Genomic DNA, 24,635 nt, shown 5'->3' on the forward strand with positions numbered 1-24,635 from the left:
GGAATACAAGGTCTACAAGGGTCATTATATATAACTTTTGTATCTCTTGACTTCTTTTAAATAGACAAAGCAGTCTGTGTTTAACAACTTTTGTCAATTGCTTAATTCCGAGTTAATCAGTATTTATTTTAGATATTGACTGCATTTATTTACAAAGGAGCATCTAAAAGCCTTTACAGTTAAACAATATGATGATTAAAAGTGCATTTTTCCACAGGTTAACTACAAATAATTGAAATGATTTGCTCATAATACACAAGAATAAAATAGCACAGTGTATAGTATTGCACTGAGAGTACCTCTTGAATTTGGATACAGTGTGTTTAGTGAGGTATAAATTTTAACTGTACACAATAAAATGGATTAGACTTCTGTGCAACTGAGAGAATTCAAATCACATCTCTGCTGCCTCTAACCAATAAAATGAGGCAGGAGATAGATAGAAAGTTACAGAGAAAACAAAACTGGGACAAAAACAGCCTGCAGACCGCAATATCTTAAAACCAGAGATACGCCTGTAGTTCCCCTGTATCTGGCAGTGTTGGATTAAACATCCGATGCTGTGAAGTTCTACTATGTGGAAATATCGACGTTTATAAAGACCCTCAACAAGGGTGCGGTTGCCATTCAGATTACAAAAGCTACAGGTAAACACGGCGTGTCAAGGAATTCATTAAATCACGTCAGTTAGTTACTACATGAGTGCATTAGAAACAATATCATAGCACGAGTCACATAATGTCATGAGTAAGTGTTTGATGATTCATTATTTTTACTGTATGCGGTGTTCCAAAACTTAAACTTCTCATTGTTCACGAAGGGAAGTACCCATTAGATTAGATTAGATTAGATTAGACTTTATTAATCCCACAATGGGGAAATTCTTTGAGAAATTATGGAAAGACCATACATTTAACAACGGTCATTTTGGTCCTGTTGAGGCTGATAAACCTATCGAACAGAAACAAAAAAAGGTGTTATAAAAATATGATTTTGTGTAAAGTAAGAAAACAAATGGAAGATGGATTTTGTCCCCTGTTTTACCTTTCGCTTTCTGGCCAAAACACAGCTTACATTTTTTATATGTAAGCAACACAATAGCCCCATTCGGTACACTCCCCCGCAAAGCAGCAGCAAACAGAATCACACTTCTCATATCATACCTAACAGATGTAGATCCTATTTTACTTCAATTACACGTGAAAAACTGTCAAGGGAGGCTTGAAAGCCTTTCGCGGCTGCCTGTCGCCTGAGGTTTAATGTAGGGTAATGCCTTGTGGAAGACCTCTTATTGGTGCCTATAAAACAGGGACATAAATAAAACTGCTTTGTTCCGGTTCAGCACAGAAGTAATGTTGCAGGGAAACTTCCCAGACGTACTTTGTGGACACAGCATTTTTCAGAAATCCCATCTTAATATTAAAACTTTAAGGCACTTTTTGAGGTAATATATATGTAACATGTAGCATCTGAATGTTTGGTGCACTTAGCCAGCATAGCGCATGTCAGATGACAGAATGAAGGCATATCACACCCTCTGGGTGAAGAGCTAATAGCCAGCTAAGTGTGCAGAATCGATTTGGGGGTGGCCATTTTGTAATCAATTACACTGAACATTAACACTGGCACAGAGGCCTTCACCTCACTACTGTATATCATGCCCTCGGGAAACAGTCTTAGTTTGCACCCATGGATGTTTTTACAGCAGCAGAAGAGGAATGAGAGGGTCAAAATGTTAATCAAGAATCTCACACCACTCAGAAAAAAAATCCTGAACACGATAAAATAAAACGACGTAGGAAAGAAGGGATTAAAGTCACATAGGCCTAGGGTCCTATAAGACCTCTCCTGGTCCTTCACCTGCCTGGTGTAAAAGCGTCAGGAAAGGCTACATGTATTTGCCTCCTCTTCCTGGGGCAGCACAGCATGTTGCTGCTCAGTAGGGTCCTCCATGGCTGCAGGGGGCGCTGCAGGGGGCACTGCAGGGGCTGTACTCAGGAGAGCTTCTGGCCCGAGGCTGTCTTCTGTCCTGGAGTCCGGCAGCTCCATGGAATTGGAGGGGCTGGAGGACGCTGGAGCTTCTGCTCTGTCCGGCTCCTCCATCACATCCACTTTTTGTAGCTGATCCCAGATGTGGTTGAGGAGGGGCTTGTATCCAAGACTAAGTGCAATGAAGGAGATAATAGAGGGTTTGAACACTGGAATATATTGCAACAGGATCTGACTTCAACTGAACTAGAACAGCCCAAAAGTCATGTTCTCGTTTTTAAGTTTTTAAAAATTTCTGAGCTGAATCCATGCTATTAGAATCTTCTGGTCACAGCTGACAAATGAGTAAAATGAAATCTATATTTATGGAGGACATGCTTGAAGAGGCAATTCACCCCAAAACTGAAAAACGTGTTTTAGAGAGTATTAGTGCTATCTATCTATCTACAGTATCTATCTGTCTGTCTGTCTGCCTGTCTGTCTGTCTGTCTAGGTTGTTCTGCTGGGAGTTGCCTCGTTTTGGAGATAACAGGTGTAGAAATGTCGGGCTTCTCTGGAATATAATGGGAGTGGATGGTGATAAAAGCGCCGGAAAAATACATTTGAAAAATCCAATAGCAATGTCTCGGTTATTGAAGATAATCCACAGACTTTGTAGTGAGCTGTTTAATGTAGGGACTGTTTTCTTCTACCAAACTCCACACACCAGTCGCATCACTGCTCAGGAGATATCACTGGGATACTCCTGCTCGTATCTTCTGGTGCTTTAATCACCAAAGAATGCCATTCACTCGCATTATATTCGACAAAAGCCTGACATTTCTACACCTGATATCTCCAAAACGAGGCAACTCCCAGCAGAACAACCTAGAAGGACTTTTTTTCAGTTTAGGGGTGAACCGGCCCTTTAAACCCACCAATCAGATGAAGCCCAGGCATTCATCGCTAGCAGGCTACTGCGGATCCCCTGAACTCTCTCAGCGGGGACACTGTCCAGGAAGCCAAGCACCTGCTTGATGACTGCTGCTTCCTGGAGGACGAGCCCAATGACTATACACCATTCAAAGCAGCCGGCTTCCATGAAAATGTGCAGCAGGTACCTGACAGACAAATACAGACACAGAGATGGGTGCACACACCCATAGTCACATGACCTTGGAGTTCCCGTCACACACCTGAAAATCGCTGACTCCATACCTGCCGCTGGGTTTCCATGCCACCTTTCTGGGATGGCATCCGCGGCTTCATCCACTAACCTGAGCTGCAGCTGAGACCTGAGTGGGCCCCTGCTGGCCAGGTCTTTGGAGATGTGCTCCAGCTGCCCGTGCGTCAGGCTGGCGGTGGAGGCAAAATCCTCATCGGCCGAGGCCCAGTCCCCGTCTGCCACAGAGCTGACCTCGGTGAGGTCCGTGGCTGAGCCGATGCTGGACTCATCCCCTGGGTGACAGATAGGAATCCAGCGTGTCCCATTAAACGGCAGGCAGAGCTCCAACCAGGACCGTTTATAAGCAATTCAGCATAAATGGACCCATAAGTCTGGTTCTGGTGGGAATAAGGAGGTCTGATTCTGGCGACACGAACTTTTGTGTGGAAACGCAGAGAGGAAAGCATCCTGGAGATGCAGCTCTGCCCCAAGGATGTCCTGGCTGATGTAATTGCTATGGCCAACAGCAGGGGGCACTGTGTCCACCTGGATATTCCGGAGACTGTTCTCTGACTCAGACTTCTGCAACTGACTGCTTTGCCCTAATAACGACCGACAAAACACACCTTAAAAACATGGCTACCTCACGCATGCACATACGCTCTCAGGATTTTAGTCCTAAACTCTTCTGTGAGACTGGGCCCTCTAGTAATGAGATGCTGGTTGTCTTTTCTGGGTTTAACAGCTTATGCACAGAAAGCCATTAGGTGGCACTGTGAGTAAAAATATCAATTGTAGCCTATCAAGATCAACAAAAGGTTTCACATAAGCAAACAAATTAAATACAAGCTGGCACAAGTACATTATCTAAAACTACCCTCACTCGTGATGGCCACACCAACTTAATGAGGTCCTACCAAGAGTAATCTCCCATATTCACCAGACAAAAAAAGAACAGTGTGTTTTGTCACCCTACCTATGCGGTAGCTATCGTTCAGGAGGGAGGCCTGGACAGAGCAGTCAATGCTGATGGGAAACGGCCAGAGGAAATCCTGGTGCAGCCTCTTGATGGCCTCTACGAAGTTATCTAAGCGGGCCGCCCGACTTCGCTCCCTGCACAGCCAGCCAATCAGCTCGAAGCCCAAATGAGCGGAGAAACAGCCCAGGTCCTTCAAGCGCACCTCCTCTAGGAGGCGCCGTGCATGCCGCTCCAGGATCAGGGTGATGTACACGCTCTCCGTGCTCCCGCAGCCTTTGCTGTGTCTGCGTGCCAAAGGGAAGACAATGAAGCAGGGAAGCTTCTGTTCGCCAGGAGCCGTGCCACAGCTTCCCAAACACGGCGGGGCATGGACGAGTGTTCCTCACTCTGCCCGGGGAGCCCTTCTTCCCGCACTGGGCTTTCTGTCAGTGCTTTTATACCCAGCGATGGCCTGTCTGCACTGCGGCATGGACAACATACCTGTCGCAAGGGATTCTGGGAGTTTTCTGTGGAGTGATCGCTCCTGGGGGGACACTGTCAGCCGAATGAGACACATTACTGTGTCGCCGGCGGAAAAACTCCACGCCCCCCGTCAGGCCGGCTTCCTGTTCACAATCGAAACGTTTCATATTTGTATAGACACTATTTTCTAGTATATAGAAAAAATATAAATAAAAAATGATCTTCCTCTCCCCCAGCACTGACATTTCCTCAGGTTTATTTGTTCATCCCTCTAGAAAAAGTTTCTATCAATATCAGCAGATATCACAGTGAAAATTGTTTATAAAAATGCACAATATTGATCAGTATTTGATTCGTTGACTGAAATCCAGACTGCAGCTAAAATGTTTAGAGGCCCGATTATTCTTAAATAATACTACGGATTTAATGAAACAGCTCTGGTTAAATGCCCTTTATACAACACAGACCCTCTTGGGATTTAACCCAACAAACCTTTGGTCTTAATCATTATACTTCCTGTCTTGCAAGAGACAGTAGAGTCTACTAGGTTTTAATACATTCAGATCTCTAAATGGGTGTGTCCTTTATAAAATTCATTGATTGGATGAGTGTACCTGAGTGGCTGGTGTGGGGGGCGGCGCCTCTAACTCCCCAGAGCCAATCGCTTTGAGGAATCTAATCATCTGACGGCACAGGTCCCACTTGCCTTGCTCCAGAGCAGTACTGAACAGCAGGGTAGCGTGCTTGCGGCTAATTTCCGGCACTTCCATGTTCTGGAAAAGGAGACAGACAAATATGCTAAAAATCTGTGAAATATTCACAATAAGCTAGCAAAACATATACACGGAAAATGTAATTCTTGAATAAGCACAGCTACACAGCATAGACGGAGGAAATGAATGAACCAGTAAATCCTACAGAAGATAAAAACCCACTTGAAGGATGACGAGATAGGAGGCAGCTGTGTCCAGGTCTTTGGCCATCAGACACTCCTCAAACAAGTCCTTAGGGTTGCCGACGGCAGCAAACAGGTAGTTCCAGAGGGCATACTCAGTCTTGCGTGCGCAGTGCGCAATGGTCTGGAGGAATAGGGGGAACTCGGCAATGAACTTGGCCACAGTGGGCAGCAGCGGGTCAGGGATGGGCTCCCGGGAGCTGGCCTCCTCTTCCAGGACCACGTGGACCATCAGCTCCAGTACGTGGGAGAAGTATGGAAGCCCAGCACAAGACTGGGCCAGCAGCACGGCCTGCTCTCCAAGATTCCGCACAAGCAGCTGCTGTAGGATGTGATGGAGGTAGATCTGAGACGTGCGCTCCACAGTGCAGAAAGGAAAGATGACCTCCAAGGAATCTGGGGGCAACCCTTGGCCGTCATACAGCACCGCTTCACTGGTAGCCCCCAAGACCAGTGCATCTTCAAAGAGCACAGCCAGGGGGAAGATGCTGATGTGGAATGGCAGCATGATGCGCCGGGACAGGAAGGAGTGGGCCTTGCGACAGTCGCGCGGAAAGAGCGGAAGCCAGACCTTCATGCCCGCCGCGCCACAGGAGATCCAAAGAGCTTCCAGGAGGTAGCGCTTCTGCTTGTTGCTGCGACCGGCCGTCCACACATTCTCCACGCACTGTGCCAGCACCACGGGGGGGCAAAATGGGAACTGGGGACAATGTAAGAGATGATAATAAATAAATATTCGCCTTGGTAACTGGTAGAGATTTTGGGCTCCTTACTCACCAGCTTCTTCTGATCAGGCATGGTTTCCTTTTCTTGCACCTGAAATTTGGAGTCGTCCCTTTGCAGCATGATAAGCTGTCCTGCCATGTTGAGAAGGATACTCTCTGTGAGGCAGACCTGAAAATGGAGGGAGAGGCAGAGCCCAGGACCAGAGATGAGACACCTGAGGTTCTGAGGTCCCTGCTACAGAACACAGCATGGATTACATAAGGGACTGAGCGCAACAAGGTGTGCAGTTATCACCAATAACCAAGTTGAAATCAATCATTTTCTTGTAACTACACACCATGAAGTGGTTTATCTCACTTATTCCAAGACTAAAAAACATAAAAATAAAAACAGAATAAACTAGCCACAGTTTTTCCGAAGAAAATTATTTCAATTAGCATTTAATAATGTTCCAATGTGCTCTGATCAGGCTACTCACTGGAAGCGGCAACCAGAGAAACTGTCAACAGACCAGCGCTTGGGTTTGGAAACCAGGGGAAACTGTGCTGATAAGAGTGACGGCTAATTTATGAGTAATAGAGTAATAAGTCACACAGGTTTTTATATTAACGTGTTTAATAAAACATTAAAACACATTAATATATAACTGTTATTAGGCTGCCGGAACTACCTGTATGGTTACATGACAATAATCAACACCCACGTGACATCTCTGGACCAATAAGGGAATAGTATTTATCATGGTATGAATTTTGATAATAAACTACTGATAATATGATACAACACTAGTGGTTTATTATCATATGATAATATATTATAATAAACCAGTAGTGTTTGAAAACATATTGAAGGAGACCTTGTTGTCAAAACAAGTCATCACTGAACATTTGAAACACTTTTAACTTGAATGACTTTTCACTGGTATGATTGCTGTACTATCTTTAATAGTGCAACCTGAAACACAGGAAGAACATTCAGCTGATTTTGATCTTGTGGTTAATTTCTAGAATACTCATTTGTATCAGTGACAAACATTCTGACTGTGATTCATCATCCTGATTCATTTGTAGCCATTAAATATTAACCTCCCACAAGAGCAAAAACATGGACTGACTGTGGGTCCCCGAGGACTGGACTGGAAAACACTGCACTAGACAATCAAATGTACTTAAATAGTCATTTACAAAACGGACAAGAAAGTAAATGCAAAACTAGAATAAATATGCTCGTCACATGACTTTTCCTATGTTGAGTCTAACCTGGTGGGGTTTCACGGCGCTTCCTGTCGCAGTGCAAATTGAAGTGAGCATGATAGACACCACTATGGCTGGCTGAGGGATGTAGCGGGATAAAGACACCACCTGTAGCAGCTCCACACTGACTGAGGGTCTGACCCTGGGAAGGGAGAGGGAAGGAGACCATCCATGCATCCATCAACCCACAGAATCAAGTGCAATTGCAGTCCTCTGATCACAGCTTGTGTGATCCATGCTCAGCACAGGTCCGACCACGTACGGAGGGAGCAGTGCATAGGGAGACGTGCAGACGCCCACCTATCCAGCCTAAGGCTGACGCTGTAGAGATCGATGAAGCAGTCTGCCCGGAAGCGCAGGGCCGTGCTGCGGGACACGTGCAACAGCAGCGTCTCCGAGTGCAGCTTGGTTGCGCTGGCGTGAGCGTTGTCCAGGTTACACGTCTGAGGGTAGAACCTGAGCTTGAGAGAGAGAGGAGATCGGAAGGGCCATTTCACATTTGGCGGCAACCTTCAGTCCCCTGCCGGGGGAATTCCACTGGAATTCAGAAACGTCAGTTTCACATGAGGTCCCATATTTGGAAATTGCGTAACCAGTAAAATGACATTTGTCATGGTTCCTTTCCCGGACAGTAAGTCACAGTTAGCACTGCGCCACCTGCTGGACATCGCATTACCAAAGAGACAAAAATGTATGGAAGTGAAACTCGAACAGAATTTGATAACACAGGTAACATTCTATGTGCTTGCGCTATGCTATATAAAAAGAGACAAGTTCTCTATTCATGTTGCATGGAATTTATGGATAAGAAAATTATCAAACTAAAATTAAATTAGCATCATTATACTGTGGAATTTAACTTTTTAATTTCTGATTACAAATCACAGTCCCCTTTGCTGGTGCTCAGCACGGATCGTTTTACCTCTTCTCGTTGCTCAGCTAAATTGAAGCAGGTAACCACAATGTGGTTGTTCCACCATGCAAGTCCTGCAGTGACCACCATGGCTAGTTCCTTGAGAACAAGAAGGGCGAATCTTACTTTAAATGCGAAATAATTTCACAGTGGAGTTGTAAATGAAATTGACAGTGACACAGAGCCCCCGCATATATAAGCAATACCAAGAGGACTATCTCACAAACCTGGGCTACGTTCCCAAACAGCTTCCACTTCCTAGTGACCAAAGAGTAGTGTGCAAGACCATGTCTCCCTGCTATAGCCACCTGCTGGCCACTTGGATCTATGGCTGTAAACTGCAACAACATGAGGACAATTTTCATTAAACGGGAAAATTAATTGATATACTTTTCATTTATATTCATGGAAAACTTTTTTTTTTATGTAAATAACATATCTTACTCTTGCCTGTTTAATTTGAAATACTCTGGACACCATTGTATTATAAATCAGTTTATTTCCTGCAATATGAAAGCTGTAATGTAAAGAATATTGCTTTGTAGCACAGTCAGCTGATGGTTAACCAAACAACTGTGATATTTTTATAATATTGGGTTTTGGATAACCATCTGTTCCCAAGAACACTGCAACCTTCCATTGATACTGTGTAACCCACAATCACGCAAATCTGTAATACTTCACTATGTATTAGAAATATGGGACAGAAAAGCACCACTGGTTACCCAACCTGGACAGTAGAATGAATTAAAACATGCAGCCGGATCACTCTGAGGGATGTCTTAAATCACCACACCGATTTACATCAACTTTCATGAATCTTTCACACATGCTGAATACTCACTCTTATTGGCCAGTTGGCCTCTATGTATGTGCTGTGAATCTAGAGAAAAGAGCAATATGTTTAATTATAGAGGGATGCATCTGTCACTTTTAGACAATTGAGTTTTTTTTGAGTTTTATGTAATAACACTCATGTTCCTGTTAAAAAATATGAGGTGCATGAACCTGCTATTCTTTAAAGCTGTTTCTAACCACAGAGACTGCTGGGGTTCATCAATACATGATTTTTTTTAAAGGCATGAATGTACCTCCAGCCATGCATGTGTGTGCTGCACGCCAAGCACTGGGCATGCCATTGGCTCTCCTCACCTGCACGCCAAGCACTGGGCATGCTATTGGCTCTCCTCACCTGCACGCCAAGCACTGGGCATGCCATTGGCTCTCCTCCCCTGCACGCCAAGCACTGGGCATGCCATTGGCTCTCCTCACCTGCACGCCAAGCACTGGGCATGCCATTGGCTCTCCTCACCTGCACGCCAAGCACTGGGCATGCCATTGGCTCTCCTCACCTGCACGCCAAGCACTGGGCATGCCATTGGCTCTCCTCACCTGCACGCCAAGCACTGGGCATGCTATTGGCTCTCCTCCCCTGCACGTCAAGCACTGGGCATGCCATTGGCTCTCCTCACCTGCACGCCAAGCACTGGGCATGCCATTGGCTCTCCTCACCTGCACGCCAAGCACTGGGCATGCCATTGGCTCTCCTCACCTGCACGCCAAGCACTGGGCATGCTATTGGCTCTCCTCCCCTGCACGTCAAGCACTGGGCATGCCATTGGCTCTCCTCCCCTGCACGCCAAGCACTGGGCATGCTATTGGCTCTCCTCCCCTGCACGCCAAGCACTGGGCATGCCATTGGCTCTCCTCACCTGCACGCCAAGCACTGGGCATGCCATTGGCTCTCCTCACCTGCACGCCAAGCACTGGGCATGCCATTGGCTCTCCTCACCTGCACGCCAAGCACTGGGCATGCTATTGGCTCTCCTCCCCTGCACGTCAAGCACTGGGCATGCCATTGGCTCTCCTCACCTGCACGCCAAGCACTGGGCATGCCATTGGCTCTCCTCCCCTGCACGCCAAGCACTGGGCATGCCATTGGCTCTCCTCACCTGCACGCCAAGCACTGGGCATGCAATTGGCTCTCCTCACCTGCACGCCAAGCACTGGGCATGCCATTGGCTCTCCTCCCCTGCACGCCAAGCACTGGGCATGCTATTGGCTCTCCTCCCCTGCACGTCAAGCACTGGGCATGCCATTGGCTCTCCTCCCCTGCACGCCAAGCACTGGGCATGCTATTGGCTCTCCTCCCCTGCACGCCAAGCACTGGGCATGCCATTGGCTCTCCTCACCTGCACGCCAAGCACTGGGCATGCCATTGGCTCTCCTCACCTGCACGCCAAGCACTGGGCATGCCATTGGCTCTCCTCACCTGCACGCCAAGCACTGGGCATGCCATTGGCTCTCCTCCCCTGCACGTCAAGCACTGGGCATGCCATTGGCTCTCCTCACCTGCACGCCAAGCACTGGGCATGCCATTGGCTCTCCTCCCCTGCACGCCAAGCACTGGGCATGCCATTGGCTCTCCTCACCTGCACGCCAAGCACTGGGCATGCCATTGGCTCTCCTCACCTGCACGCCAAGCACTGGGCATGCCATTGGCTCTCCTCACCTGCACGCCAAGCACTGGGCATGCCATTGGCTCTCCTCACCTGCACGCCAAGCACTGGGCATGCCATTGGCTCTCCTCACCTGCACGACATGCCAGTGTCTGTAGCCCAGCACAGTGCCTGATCCCTGAGAGGTTGAAGTGGAGGACAGGCCTTCAGCACAGAAGCTACTGCTGCCCTGTCTCTGGGGGCCCGAGTATGGGTGAGGCTGGGCCGCGTCTCCGGGCATCAGGTACAGCCTGTCCTGCCCCAGCAGGACCACCTGCCCCAGGTCGTTCTGAAGGTGGGCATAGAAAGAGAGGCAGGGAGATGTGTCACATGGCACCATCCTCTACGTCGCTGTTTCTCAATCCGGTCCTCAGGAACCCACAGACAGTCCATGTTTTTACATAAATGTGGACAGTCTGGCAGGCAGCTGGGAGGGAGCAAAAACATGGACCGTCTCTGGGACCCCGAGGACCGGGTTGGGAAACACTACTCTACCCACTGGGTGTGAATAAACTGTAGCCCTTTATGCTATTGCCAGGGTGCCATTTTTCCCCAGAAGCCCCGCCTCCTTCCTCTGCTCACCGTGCACCCATTGGCTGCTGAGGCACTCCTGAGGAATTGGAACTGCAGTATCTCCGACTGTCGAGGTCTGTCACATGCCCCTTCACCACCACTGCTGGCCAGCACCCACAGATGGTACCCCTCTGGCCCCCATGCCTAGATGAGGAACAGCCCACCTTACCCAGTCAGGGGGTGTGCAAGCCTAACAACCATACCTCAAACAGGGCACTGCAATCAAGCTCTGCGTGAAGTCGAGAGAGATAAGACTACATACATAGAGCCCCTTTACTGTAAATATAATACATGACCAGTGAAAACACATCTGCAGTAGATGATATGCAACTGAAAGTCAGCAAATCAGCGTCGCTTTTCTGTGCATTTGTGCCATATTAAAAACAGAAGTGCAGTGAACACAAAATTAGCTGCTACATAATACCATCTAAAACTAAAGAAAGCAATGAAACACAGGGCATCAGCAAGTGTCATAATTAACTAAAAAAGTACAAAAAAAAAAAAACTAGCAATATCTAGCAAGTTCTCCTCTGCCACAAGTTACAGACGGGATGTTCAAATTACAACAAGGCCTTTAACTTTCACACTTTGTCAGTGGCCACTGCTACCACAGAAAGAGCAAAATGTCCAGTATCTTGGACGCACCATGGAGTTGATCTTCAAGGGCTCTTTCTTGGTGCCATCTAACCGGTACCTATGAACAAGAAGAATAAGTGGTGGCTGCAGTGTGATGTTCTGCTGGCACATGTGGAACGTGTTTGTGTGAAAATCCACCTGTCCGAGATGCATAAGCTTATTGCCAAACTCTTTTCAGTGTTGAGTTCATCTGGGCTTCCAATGAGCAGCCATGAGCACAGTGGCTCAGTATGTAGTGCTGTTGTTCACACTTACAGAATCAGGGGTTCAAGTCCCATCCCCGCTCTGTGACTGTGTGGAGTTTATACATTCTCCCTGTGTTGTATAACATTTATACACTCTCCCTGTGTTCCTCAGAGTGTTCTGTAGTCATGATTTGTAACTAGGCCAAATGTTTTCCCTAATTCCTTATTGTGCAAGTGCTGGTATAGACTGAGATCCCATCTGGGGTTTACCCCTTCCTCAATCCCCCTGAACCAGTGTTTCCCAATCCAGTCCTCAGGGACCCCAAATAGTTCACATTTTGCTCCCTCCCACCTCTCAACACACCCATGCCAGGTAGTCGGTGTTCTAGATTGGCTGCATGCTGGAAGGGAGCAAAAATGTGGACTGTCTGGGGTCCCCGAGGATTGGATTGGGAAACACTGTCCTACACAATTATGTATGTCTCAAAAGATCTACAAATAGCAGAGGTTTTCAGATGACTAAAATGTAGTTTAAGTGCAACTTTTTAACATACAAGTGAACAGAACCATGCAACAAACAATTTGCACCTCAGGTGATACCTCATTATATTGCAAATTTGTTTTACTGCAACACCTCGCACATGGCGATTTCCGATTAATAGAATCATGTGTCATTAGCAGTTTTATGACACAAACAACACAAAATAACAAGGTGACGAAAAACAGTGTGTTAATCACAAGCACGACAGATGGACTGGAGATACCATCAAAGCCGTGCCAGGAAGCACAATGAACATCACTCACGCAAAGTCCTCGCTCAGTGTGCAGACAAGCTGGGCCCCGAACACACTCCACAGAGACAGGCCGCCGCGCTCCCAAGTCACCATGACGACGCTGCAGTCAGGTGACCACCGTATCAGCTTCACCCGTCCAGTTTTATTCCAAACATCTGTCAAGAGTTAGCAGACATTAGCTGCCTAATGAAAACCTCGTTGGTATTGGAAACCAACGAAAAGCGACCTTTATAAAATGTCTGTAATCCATTAATTGTAACCAGAGCAAAGCCCGTTCATGCAATCATCCAATACTGTGCTCAACATGCAGGTTTACATGTTTATATTGAACATTTAGAAACCATGCAAGAGAAAAGCTCATTGCAGTCACTCATAAAAGGATGTCTTTGAATGAGAGATGGAGGAACTACCTCAGATAATAGACAAAGCTGGGGACCGCCGGGCCAGGCGGAAGAGGCTGTGGGATTTACCTGGGTAGCGTTTTGGTGTCAGTTCCAGTTTGTGAGACAGCTGCATCGAGCCTGTGGCACCATCTAAGGTATACACCAAGACAGAACCACTGAAAGCAAACAACAGATGCGATCAGGATTACACCCATTTCAATACAGTATGGCTCAAAGCAAAGGCAACAGATACAATTACAACTACAGCCATTTCACTACAGAATCACTGAACACAAATTCAACAGATAAGATCAGAATTACATCCATGTCAGTACAAAATATGATTTTTGGTTCGAAATGCACATTAAATTAATGAATATATTTCTTGACACGGGCGGAACCTAAATTTATAAGTACAGTAGATGCTCAACTTGGAAAACATTTCTGTGCCGCATATGAAGGATCCTTCGAAATGGGACAGACTTGTGGCACCGCTGCCATGCATTGAGGCTTCAAATGCGGCCTTAGGAGGCTGCAGTACCTGAAATGGGACACAGCTTGTGAGCTGCTTACAGCTAAGGCTGGTTACCCTCAGTCATAATTGGCTTTTCCTGCTTTGGGAACGTTTTGGTTTTCCTAATAACTGGAATAACGCTGGAAACAGTTGATAAGACCAATTAAATTTAAGTTTATTTTACATATTTATTTTTGCAATGTGCAAATATTTTGTTCAGTCACGCTGACAGACACATTGCCTTTTAATAATAAATAATTTCAAAACAAATTTTGTTTTCTGTGCTGAACAGAAATTGTACCAAACCGTGAACCCAAAACTGAGGTATGTACCAAATTGGGAATTTTGTGCACCATTACACCCCTGAGTGAAAGCAAACACAACAAATAGGAACAGAATTACATCGACTTAATTACAAATAAAAAAAGGACAAGACAACCTATTAAATGTGTACAAGGGTGGAAAGTAAAACAATGTACATTTTAAAATACCTAGTCTTTAAGTAAGAGTGAAGCTACAAGCTTGTACTGTAACATACTTTGGGCTTAACTCACAAGTAAATGAGCTCCCAAGGCCACAAGCCGATAGACACCCAGTGTAACTGGCATGGCTGAGCTTCTCCTGTTCTTCACACACTCACACACACACACACACACACACACACACACCTGGCACAGCCAAACGCCATCAGCCGGTATTTGTCATTGACGGCCACGCACAGCCCATCCTTGATATCGGAAGCCCAAACGCCCTGCAGAGGCTGCAGGGGGACAGAGGGGTGAGTCGCATTGAAAACCCTCCATGCCTCTATGAGTCTCCGAAGGTAAACAAATAAGCCTTCGCTGGGGTATTTAAATGCCACCACGTGTGTGGAGTATGTGACATGCTACGGTGATTAAGCAGAAATTTAACTTACTGACATTTAAAACATTCGACAGTAAACATCTGTGGTGCACCTGCCGTTTGAAGGGACGGAGAGGGTGGGGCAGTGCTCACATTTGCCGCAAACCCCCCAGAGGTGGGGCTGATGAAGCCTAGCCGACCGTCGCCCAGCACCACGGCAACGCCATCCAGTGTTAAGCAGTGCTCCATGTCCCGAATGTGCACACCGTCCAGGCCCGGCAAGGGGCCGTGTGCACCTGTCAGACACGGGGAAGGGGGTCAGTCACTCCTGAACCAGGGGGTCCAGGGGGCAGAGTCGTTTGGATTGGGGGGGCTGGCCATTGAGCCACTCGCCGCTGGTCTAATGTCGTGGCTTGTTGACAAACCACACAATAATGTCATCTATCCGAGATAAAAACACACATATTAGACATACAGTAGCAGTCAAAAGTCTGGATACACCTGCTTTTAATGCATTTGTTTCTATTACAGCTATTAAAGTTTTATTCACCTCATAGTAAAAGGCCTCGAGGCAATGAAGTGGTACATATCAGATACTGCAATGACTAAGAGAAATGTTCAGCATCTCAAAATTTTCTCACATTATCCCCCTTTCGCTTTGATGACAGCATCGCAGACTCTTGCCATTCCTTCAACCAGCTTCCATATGGAGCCACCTGGAACGCTTCTCCAACAGTCCTGAAGGAGTTTCCACTGATTCTGGGCACAGATTGGCTACCTTGCTCTTACTCTTCGATCAAACTCATCACAAACCAGCTGAATAGGGTTTAGGTCGGGGGATTGTGGGGGCCAGGTCATCTGTCACAGCGCTCCATCTTTTTCCTTATTCATAAGATAACACAGTACTTACATAACCTCAAGGTCTGCTTAGGGTCGCTATCTTGTTGAAGAACAAATAATTTTCAGTAGGTGTGTCCAGACTTTTGACTGGTACTGTATATAGACAGCTTTTGTTACACATACACACACAGGCTTGTAATTATATCTTTGTGAGGACTTTCCATCCATTTCTACTGGAAAACTCTAATCCCACCATGACGGCCTTAACCCCTTCCCAGCCATAACCTTAACCATAAGTAGCCATCAAAATACAAAATTTTTGGCATTTTTAGTTTTTTGATTGCAGTTACAGATTTTTATCAAATTGAGTAAACATCCGACAGTGTCATAAATACTTAACCCACTCATGCGCGCACAGACACACAGACACACACACACACACCAACTCAGAAGCAGGGTTAGGGATGACTGGAAACCCCCCCCCCCCCGGAGTTGTGAGGCAGGAAATGACACAGCCTGTAATGATAGGGGACGGAAAGGCAGGTGTCAGAGCCGCGGATGTGGGAAGGGTTCCTGACACACCCTGATCGGGGTGCAGTTCCAAGGCGAAGGGCACGCTGCAGACACTGATAGCCCTGCGGGTGCTGGATGCCCCGTGCCATCGCAGGACATGCAGGTACCCGTCTGCCGTGCACGCCACCAGCTCCTCATGGACACACTGTAGGCTGAAACCCAACACACCTCTCATTCCTCATCACTTTTCACATTTAACTCATCTGAAACAGAACAAGGGCAATTCTTCTGCTTGACCTATTAATGGGGGCCTCCAGATTCAATGGCTTCTTCATCTCCAGGCTAAGGGTGGGGACACTCTGCTTTTCCTTCTGCCCAGCAGTGAGCATGTGAAGACGCCACCTGGAAGAACCACGCACACATTAAAGCTTTATGAAATGGGTATTCAAAGCCAGCAGTACTCCATCTCATCAAACCAACCAAAAACTCTCTGTAACTATAGACCAGTGATTCCCATTCCAGTCCATGGGACCCACATCTGTCCACGTTTTCACTCCCTCCCAGTTCCCTGCCAGGCAGTCCACATCTTTGCCAAAACGTGGACTGTCTGTGGGTTCCCGAGGACCGGATTGTTCCAGACTTGTTAAATATCCCACATTATGAGACAATGAACTGAATGGTGAAATACATTTAGTTTCATTTAGTTCCACAACAATAGTTCATCCTGTCTATGAAACATGGACATCTAAACACCTCAAGCAGCTGATCAGAAAGCTGTAAACTCTAGAGAATACGTAGCATACAAATGAACATTATGTTGGACAGATATCTTTCTCAGACATACAACACAAGTTTGTCATTCAAAGGGTCACTAGAGCTAACAAATGTTGGTCACTAAAAACCCAGGCAGAGGAAAACCCACAAAGGCTTACTTAGGATGCTGAGGCCCATACGGGAATTTGTCCTCCTTGTCATTCACTACATCAAACATGAGTAGGTATCCATTGGCAGTCTAGATCGGAAAAAAAGGGTGAGAAATTATTTATAGGCTTGGCTTGTATAGAATCCTAGCAGAGGCTTTCTGATGCAGTGAGGCGTTAAATCAAACTCGCGGGGAAACACAATCCCATAGGTGCCGCTTGCAGCCCATTGGGCCAACGAGCTTCCGTTCCACCGTCACCCCACAGAGCAGAGTCAGCCGGCAGGGAGGGAGCAGAGATAGGAACAGGCGGGCGAGGGCATGACGGCGTGGAAACTTCCCCCCGTCTGAAATTACAGCGGTGGCATAACCTCAGAGGCGCCTGCTGTCTTCCACCTTGGCTACACGGACGACAAAAAGCGAGAACGGTTTAAGGCCACGGCGTCAGCCGACTTTCACCACATAGCGGTATAAAGTCACAGGGGTCTCCGGCAAGCAGTGCTGACCACTGCAAAACAGCCGAAGCAAGAGGATAAACAGCCACTGCATTATCCGGAGTAAAATGCTAGAGTAAGGGCATCCAGTGGCACTGCTTAATGCTGCCCTTAGCAACCTGCCTGAAGCACAACCATGTTACATAAAGCATAGGCTCCCAATCATATCAGCCCATCACCACCAAAATAACAGCATCCCCCTGACCCCTGATATCAAGGACTGTACATGTGTTAAGATAGTTAAACTTTAAACTTCTAGGAAAGAGTGCCCAGCTCCAGGATTTGCATAACGAAAGCTCTGTAAATGTTAAACCTGATCTTAACCAGCACTGAATGAGTCACCTGAACAGAAACAAGGATAATCTGCTTCTGGAGCGGCGTTCACTGACAGTGGATCTCATTTATAAACCGGAAAACAGACATTTGGTCGAATAACTTCGCAAACAGGACAAAGCTTCTGACAGCTCTGCTTCTTCATTTCATCGGCGTACGCTTCCGCGTGTAATGAGGATGAGTGAAAACCCATAAAACAAGAAAGACATTTACACATTTGAATTGTACAAGTCAGCAGCAAACTTAATTTAAGTTCTAGAAACCACCAATAGGAAGGCAAATCTAATGCAGAAATCCACTTCTCCTTCACAGAAAGTGCCACAGAAAGATCACATTTATTAGAAAAAAAGTGCTGTAATCAAGAACAAATTCTGTACGAAGAGCAATGTTTGGAGATCCACGTATAGAGCAATTATACAGCTACATCTGGTTTAATTTTATTGAAAATAACTGGTCACCTATCACTTACATTCAGTCATTCCACCGTTCCTGTGACGCTCTCTTTTACCAACTAAACTGTGGTGATGTTCCATGGTTTGATAAGTGGATAAAATGATAAAAACAGGATTGACATTTCAGATTAATTCATAAAACTCACCTTTAATACTTTGAGAGTGAAGGAACATTTCAGTGAGTTTGAGTCAAGTTTTGATTAATTTTGGTCAACATGTGATTAAGTTAACGTTGATTTTTGTTTTAACATTTACGTTCCAAAATCATCACAATCATTTCCTGTTAAAAATCAAGAAACATCCAAATAAATGTTCTTCGTAGTGGTGTGTTTAGGTAATATTTGTATTACAGCAAACAAACGTATGGTGGCTCTGTGATATATAGTCAATTATAGTCAAAGCCTCAGATATTCCAGGCACAGACTCTGGGTGTTTGTTAAGACCAATGTTTAATAAATGCTGTTTTATTTTTACATCGATAAAGAATTTCAGCAAATTTTTTAACAAAGTTTTGACTGTGAGATTTTTAACATTCCTGCCCCTGTGAATGTCTCACTGTTATGTGACAGAAGGGATTTTTGGACAGCGGTACTCAGGTTGCCTTTACTTCCTCCTAGTTACCTCACAGCCCTTTGCTGTAGTGCGGATGTAACTTTCATCATAACCTTTCCAAATGCACCATGGGAAATAAAAGGGTGATTACGTGGGAAGGGCATTTGTAGGACTGGTTGTATAACAGGGCTGACCCAGGACAACCTGGAGCCAGCAAGAGAAAGGAGGATGGTGATGAAAGTATCAGTCATCATGACGAACACTGCTTATCCATTTCACCGCGCCACATGCATGAGCACCATCAGCTATCAACACATTCCATCACGACTTGCCTGGAATAGTTCCTGGGCTCCTGTTTCCTGTCAGCCACAATACTGTCCAGTCCCGCCTCCTGAACGGTCTGTGCTCATTCCTGTTAGCTGTAACTAGACTGCTTTCTCAGAGTCAGTCTGTGGCTCCGTGGATTAAGCCCCTGTGCCTATCATTAGAAGGTTGCCGGGTCAAGTCTTGTGCTTGGAAGAATAATGACATTGCTGTTGAGCTAGGCCATGCAGACCACAAGCAGCAGTCACGCTACTCCATCGATCTGCTTTTATACTGTCTGTATTGTCATTGTACTCGTGTTCTGTGTGACTTGGGATTTTCAAAGTATGTATGAATGCATGTATCTTTTGACAATGGGACAACACTGAAAATGGTTCATCCAGAAAAGAGACACTGTGGAATATTCATTATGATTGAGGAGGGATGCCTGACTTTCAGAGATTTCCAACAGGCCCGTTTCACAGTTTACAGCAGCACCTATAATCACGAAGCAATTCTCAACAAGTCTTTTTGCACAGTCCTTAGCTATATCACGATGAAAGATGGCCAGAGAGACGATAACTACGTCCCTTTGTCAAGACATTTACAGAAAATCCTACAGACCACCACGCAACTGACAGCCTACAGACCACCACGCAACTGACAGCCTACAGACCACCACACAACTGACAGGCACTATACCTGTTCCATTAAAGCCTGAATGCATGTGTCCAGATTTCCATATCAATCCACCAGATCAAACTTCCATAGGCCGATACTTGCACTCTGCAAACCATGCTGCAAATCTGAGAAGTAGTAAATTGTACAGTCATTCAGTTCTCCGTAAGTGTTGTGGTTTTCTACTGAAATGAGCAATACCACTGAATAAAGTCACGAACATGGGTGATTTACCATAATCAAATGTTTTTTTTCGAACACATAACGCATATATATGTAGCTGGATAGATGTTGTTGCTACACACTGATGATGACAGAAACACTGCATACAGATTCACTGCATGAAAGAGAATGTTTGCTCCGACCTACACAATTAAAATAGCCTCTGTGCACATTTATGGCAAATGACAAAAGGGAATGGTACTGTCTGTAATGCACAGAGCTAGAAGAGAAACTCTAAGTCCTGTGTAATTAAATGTCAATTAAGAACACTGCTGATTTACTCTCTAAAGTGTCTATAGCTATTTATTGCCAAGAATTCTATAAAATAAAAAAGACCAAAGCGTCAATGTGACACTGGAATGGTGGAGATAAACACTCCTTAAAATTGATTTGTGAAAATAGAGTGACGATAAATAGCCTGGCAGCACATTTGTAAACCTGTGGAAACAGACGTCTGGCATAAATACCCAACTAAAAATACGTTTTAAAAAAAGCTTCCCCCACTAAAAGCGGCTGGTGGTTTCTCTTCCTCTAATGAGTGGACGACTGCCCATTGTCAGCAAGCTGAGTCAGCAGCACTAAGCCAATCGTACATGCAAAGATTATGCTCCTGTTACTACCCTGAGAAACTTTAGCACCCCAAGACATCTGGGGACGTTGGTATATGAGGCGTGTTCATCTTCACAGGTCGACACGCAGAGATACTTGGCTTTAATAGCACGTCCTTACTAAACTTCGGCCATTTAGAGATTTGCATGACACAAAGCACGCAAATAACCTCTTGGGATTTCTGCTTTCGCATGTAGCAAAATAACCCTCCCACCCATATTCTGACTGGAAATGTAAAGGTTATTTCACCCAATTCTCACCACCGAGTGAAAGAGTACAACACAATGACAGAATAGCACATCTTTTACATTGCATAAGAACACACATACATTTGAAAATTAAGTACAGCAGACTTCAAGCACGACCCTATTACATGTACCTACCCCTAAAGCAATCATGGTATCATCCGTCTTCCATTCTGCCTGCTGATATGGTCCAAACCGGGCTGCTGACTCTGCAGATTCGCTGTAGCTCACGATTAGGGCACTGGGCTGCCGACAGAGAGAAGACAAAGAAATGTGATTGTTTGTTACTTAATTGACATCAAAACTTCAATTTACACAACAAGAGTGTCACATCGTTGCATCATGAAACTATATCAAGATGCAGACCTTCTGAAGAATTTCCGTTCTATCTATACAGCCATCCATATTCCGACCACTTATTCTGTATAGCAGTGTTTCCCAATCCAATCCTTGTGGAACCACACACAATCCACGTTTTTGCTGCCAAGAGCAGAGAGGGAGCAAAAACATGGACCATCTGGCAGGGAGCTCAGAGGGAGCAAAAACATGGACCGTCTGGCAGGGAGCTCAGAGGGAGCAAAAACATGGACCGTCTGGCAGGGAGCTCAGAGGGAGCAAAAACATGGACTGTCTGGCAGGGAGCTCAGAGGGAGCAAAAACTTGGACTGTCTGGCAGGGAGCTCAGAGGGAGCAAAAACTTGGACCGACAGTAGGTCCCTGAGGACCGGATTGGGAAGCGCTGCTGTTTTAGGGTTATGGGGCGAGGAGCAGCTAGAGAATTTACCACGCAATATACCACAAGCAGGGGAATTCTGCGGACAGGATGCCAGCCCATGGGAGGACACACACTCATGCACGGCACTATGGGTAATTTCAAGACGACCATGTGCCTAAGTGTATGTCTCTGGACTACAAAAAGAAACCAGAGTCCTCTGAGGCACTGGGAAAACATGCAAGCCCAACAGACACAGTATAGCAGGTGGGAATTCCATCTTCTGGTATACACACATATGCTGTATAGACAGTATACATGCTTTATATGAACAGTGCTGTGTGATGCCATAACAACTGCACACTACGGGTGGGTTACTCAGTTTTGAGAATGAAGGCGCACAGATATCAGAAACCTCAAGCACGGAAACAGATCTGTTTAAACCCACATTTCACAGCTTGTACCTGTCCAGAGTGCTTATCTCCATCCCATTAAATTAAACAAAACTTCTTTCCTGTCAGCAATGGGGTTTTCCAATATGACGTGGCAACATTAATATACCGCATATCCGTATAAATATGTCACTGGGTTGAGCTGGTTCTTAGTCGTATCTTATTGCAAAGTTCGCTGAGAATCCAGTTACAGGATCTGTAATATTTCTGTTATTACTAGTCGGTTCTCCATTACTAACCTATTAATAAGTTGAATAGATAATGACCTGACTCGTGACACACGAAAACACCCATGGTTATAGTATGACGACCATCAGGACGCGTATTTCATTAAATTCTGGTCCTAGCGGACGACACTAGATGCAAATATCAAAATTGATTTCATACATAATCACGATGAGTAAGGGTGCGTTGTAAAGATAAAGGTTTCATGAAGTGTTTGTTAAACAACAGTATTCAGTTTGACAGTCATAGTTGTACATATAGTGTTGGCCAAGGTGGTGAAGGAAGATCAACAGGATAGAAATAAGCCATTGAACAAGTAAACCGAAGTTTGATTTCCCGACGTAGTTGTACGCGCATCTAGGTCAATTATATGACATCTTTTTGGTTAAAATTAAAGTGAATTATACTTTAGAATTATACTTAAGTTAAATCGTCAAGATGAGCGTGAATTGTTCTGCCTTTACACTGTAATTGACGAGGTCTCCTAAACTGAAAAGGAAGTACATCTCATTTGAATTAGGGAAGGTTACCGGCGTTGACTCCACTAATAATAGAAGTTATCGTGATGGATCGGAAGGCTGCATGGACCACCGCTGCTTGCGGAAAGCCGACATGCTACAGCAATGACCGATGTCGGCACTGATACCGTAAAGCCCGCCCGGTTCTGCGCAGGACCCCCCCACCCCCCTGCCCCCCAGTGCACCCAAACCAAAGTTGGCGTCCCGGTAAAACGCACCACTTACCCAACTAAACCAGATGTCGAGATGAGTTTCTGACAGCACGGCAAAGTAAAACCTCTGGAAACTCGGCTGGATGCGAAACGATTCTTCCTCTCTTCTAAGAGGGCAAAGTAACTTTCGGGGCCAACCGGTTAAAAAATACATAACGGTAGAGGACGGCGGCGGCAGCGCTCGATTACCGGAGGGGCCGGTGCCTCGGCGGGCAGCTTAACCACACGGCAGACGCGTGTTACTGTCCAGCAGCTCGCCGGTAACGCGCGTCAGTCTGCTTACCGACCAGATATTCTCACCTCAAATCATTATGTGTGCAACCTTTAAAACTCCAGAGGAAAAATAGGATTGATATACTTTCTGAAACAATTTTTATCGCTTGTAATATTCTGCGTATGTTTCGTTACTTAGAATGTGTAATAATAAATTAAAGAAAGCGGGTGAACACAAAGGTAAAGGATTGGGTACCAGAGTACGTACCTGGTGTCATTTTTCATGGGGGTTGGTTACAACAGGTAACTGGTAACTAGAGTGGAAAAAGACAGATACGTTTCTTATGGTGGGTTACCATGCATGTGAACGCTGAGTAAAAACAGGTACTGCCTCAAAATTAAAGTATCCCAAATGATACGTATTTAAAATGGGTTGTCCGAGTTAATTATGTCTCTCTGATTGTGCTCGCAGACTCTGTCAATTGTTTGCGGCAAAAATTAAATTAAATTATGCTCTGTTTGCTATTTGCAAATGTACGACTTAAGGTACATTGGAATATTTCTTTACTCAAATCCCATTTGCTCTCCGGTGGGACATATACACATATGTACAGTTGAGATGGAAGCTTGTGTTCTGAACACAAGGTCAGTTATATAAATTGACATGCTTAGTTGACGCTTTTGTCCAAAGCAATGTAAAGGTGAGGCTAATAGCACATTGCAAACGTACGTGCTGACAAGGAGTCAACTATGCATAACTGCAGCTAGGCTGAGCTTCCAGTGAATGACCAGGTACAGTTAGGCTGAGCTTCCAGTGAATGCCCAAGTAGAAGTGTAAGCAGTATTGGAGCTACTGAATAACTTCTAACAAAGCTAGAGTCTAATATGACTATTCAATAATAAGAAATGCAACGTAAGAACATTTGGGGAACATAAGGGGGCTTCAGGCTAGTAGAGGAATTCATGGAACAGATGTGTCTTGAAAGTGAAAAAGGGGGTCTGATGACTGGACGTGGTTCGCCAGCTCATTCCACCAATGGGGAACCATACAAAAGAACGATCTGGAGTGATACTTCTCACGTGGTGGAAGGAGCTCCAAGCGGTGTTGGTTTGCTGACCAAAGGGGGCAAGATGGGAACCTTTTGATGTAGATAGGTGCCTGTCTATTGACGGACCTGCAAGCCAGAACCAGGGACTTGAACTTCTTACGAGCACCAATAGGGAACCACTGAAGACAGACAAGGAAAGGTGGCAACCTTTAGGTTGAATGAACATCAGACATGCTGCTATGTTTTG

The 24,635-nt window shown here is 45.6% G+C and overlaps 1 protein-coding gene across 1 annotated transcript; it reads right to left on the reverse strand.

Annotated features, from left to right (window-relative positions):
* Positions 1 to 841: 841 nt before the first annotated feature.
* LOC111838351 (guanine nucleotide exchange factor subunit RIC1-like) lies at positions 842 to 23,350 on the reverse strand. Its single transcript, XM_023801217.2, has 26 exons — positions 23,140 to 23,350; positions 21,146 to 21,253; positions 17,133 to 17,212; positions 16,498 to 16,602; positions 16,270 to 16,412; positions 15,001 to 15,143; positions 14,673 to 14,764; positions 13,578 to 13,666; positions 13,118 to 13,262; positions 12,138 to 12,186; positions 11,502 to 11,636; positions 11,014 to 11,208; positions 9,266 to 9,304; positions 8,649 to 8,759; positions 8,431 to 8,520; positions 7,809 to 7,969; positions 7,515 to 7,650; positions 6,307 to 6,423; positions 5,510 to 6,229; positions 5,189 to 5,347; positions 4,593 to 4,717; positions 4,110 to 4,396; positions 3,571 to 3,735; positions 3,246 to 3,426; positions 2,907 to 3,089; positions 842 to 2,161 (listed from the first exon to the last, which is right to left on the reverse strand). Exons 1-26 carry the CDS (start codon positions 23,278 to 23,280, stop codon positions 1,879 to 1,881), a joined length of 4,182 nt encoding a protein of 1,393 aa, XP_023656985.2. The 5' UTR covers positions 23,281 to 23,350; the 3' UTR covers positions 842 to 1,878.
* Positions 23,351 to 24,635: the final 1,285 nt, after the last annotated feature.

This window comes from Paramormyrops kingsleyae, chromosome 2 (assembly GCF_048594095.1).
Source record: "Paramormyrops kingsleyae isolate MSU_618 chromosome 2, PKINGS_0.4, whole genome shotgun sequence".
Taxonomy (NCBI): domain Eukaryota; kingdom Metazoa; phylum Chordata; class Actinopteri; order Osteoglossiformes; family Mormyridae; genus Paramormyrops; species Paramormyrops kingsleyae.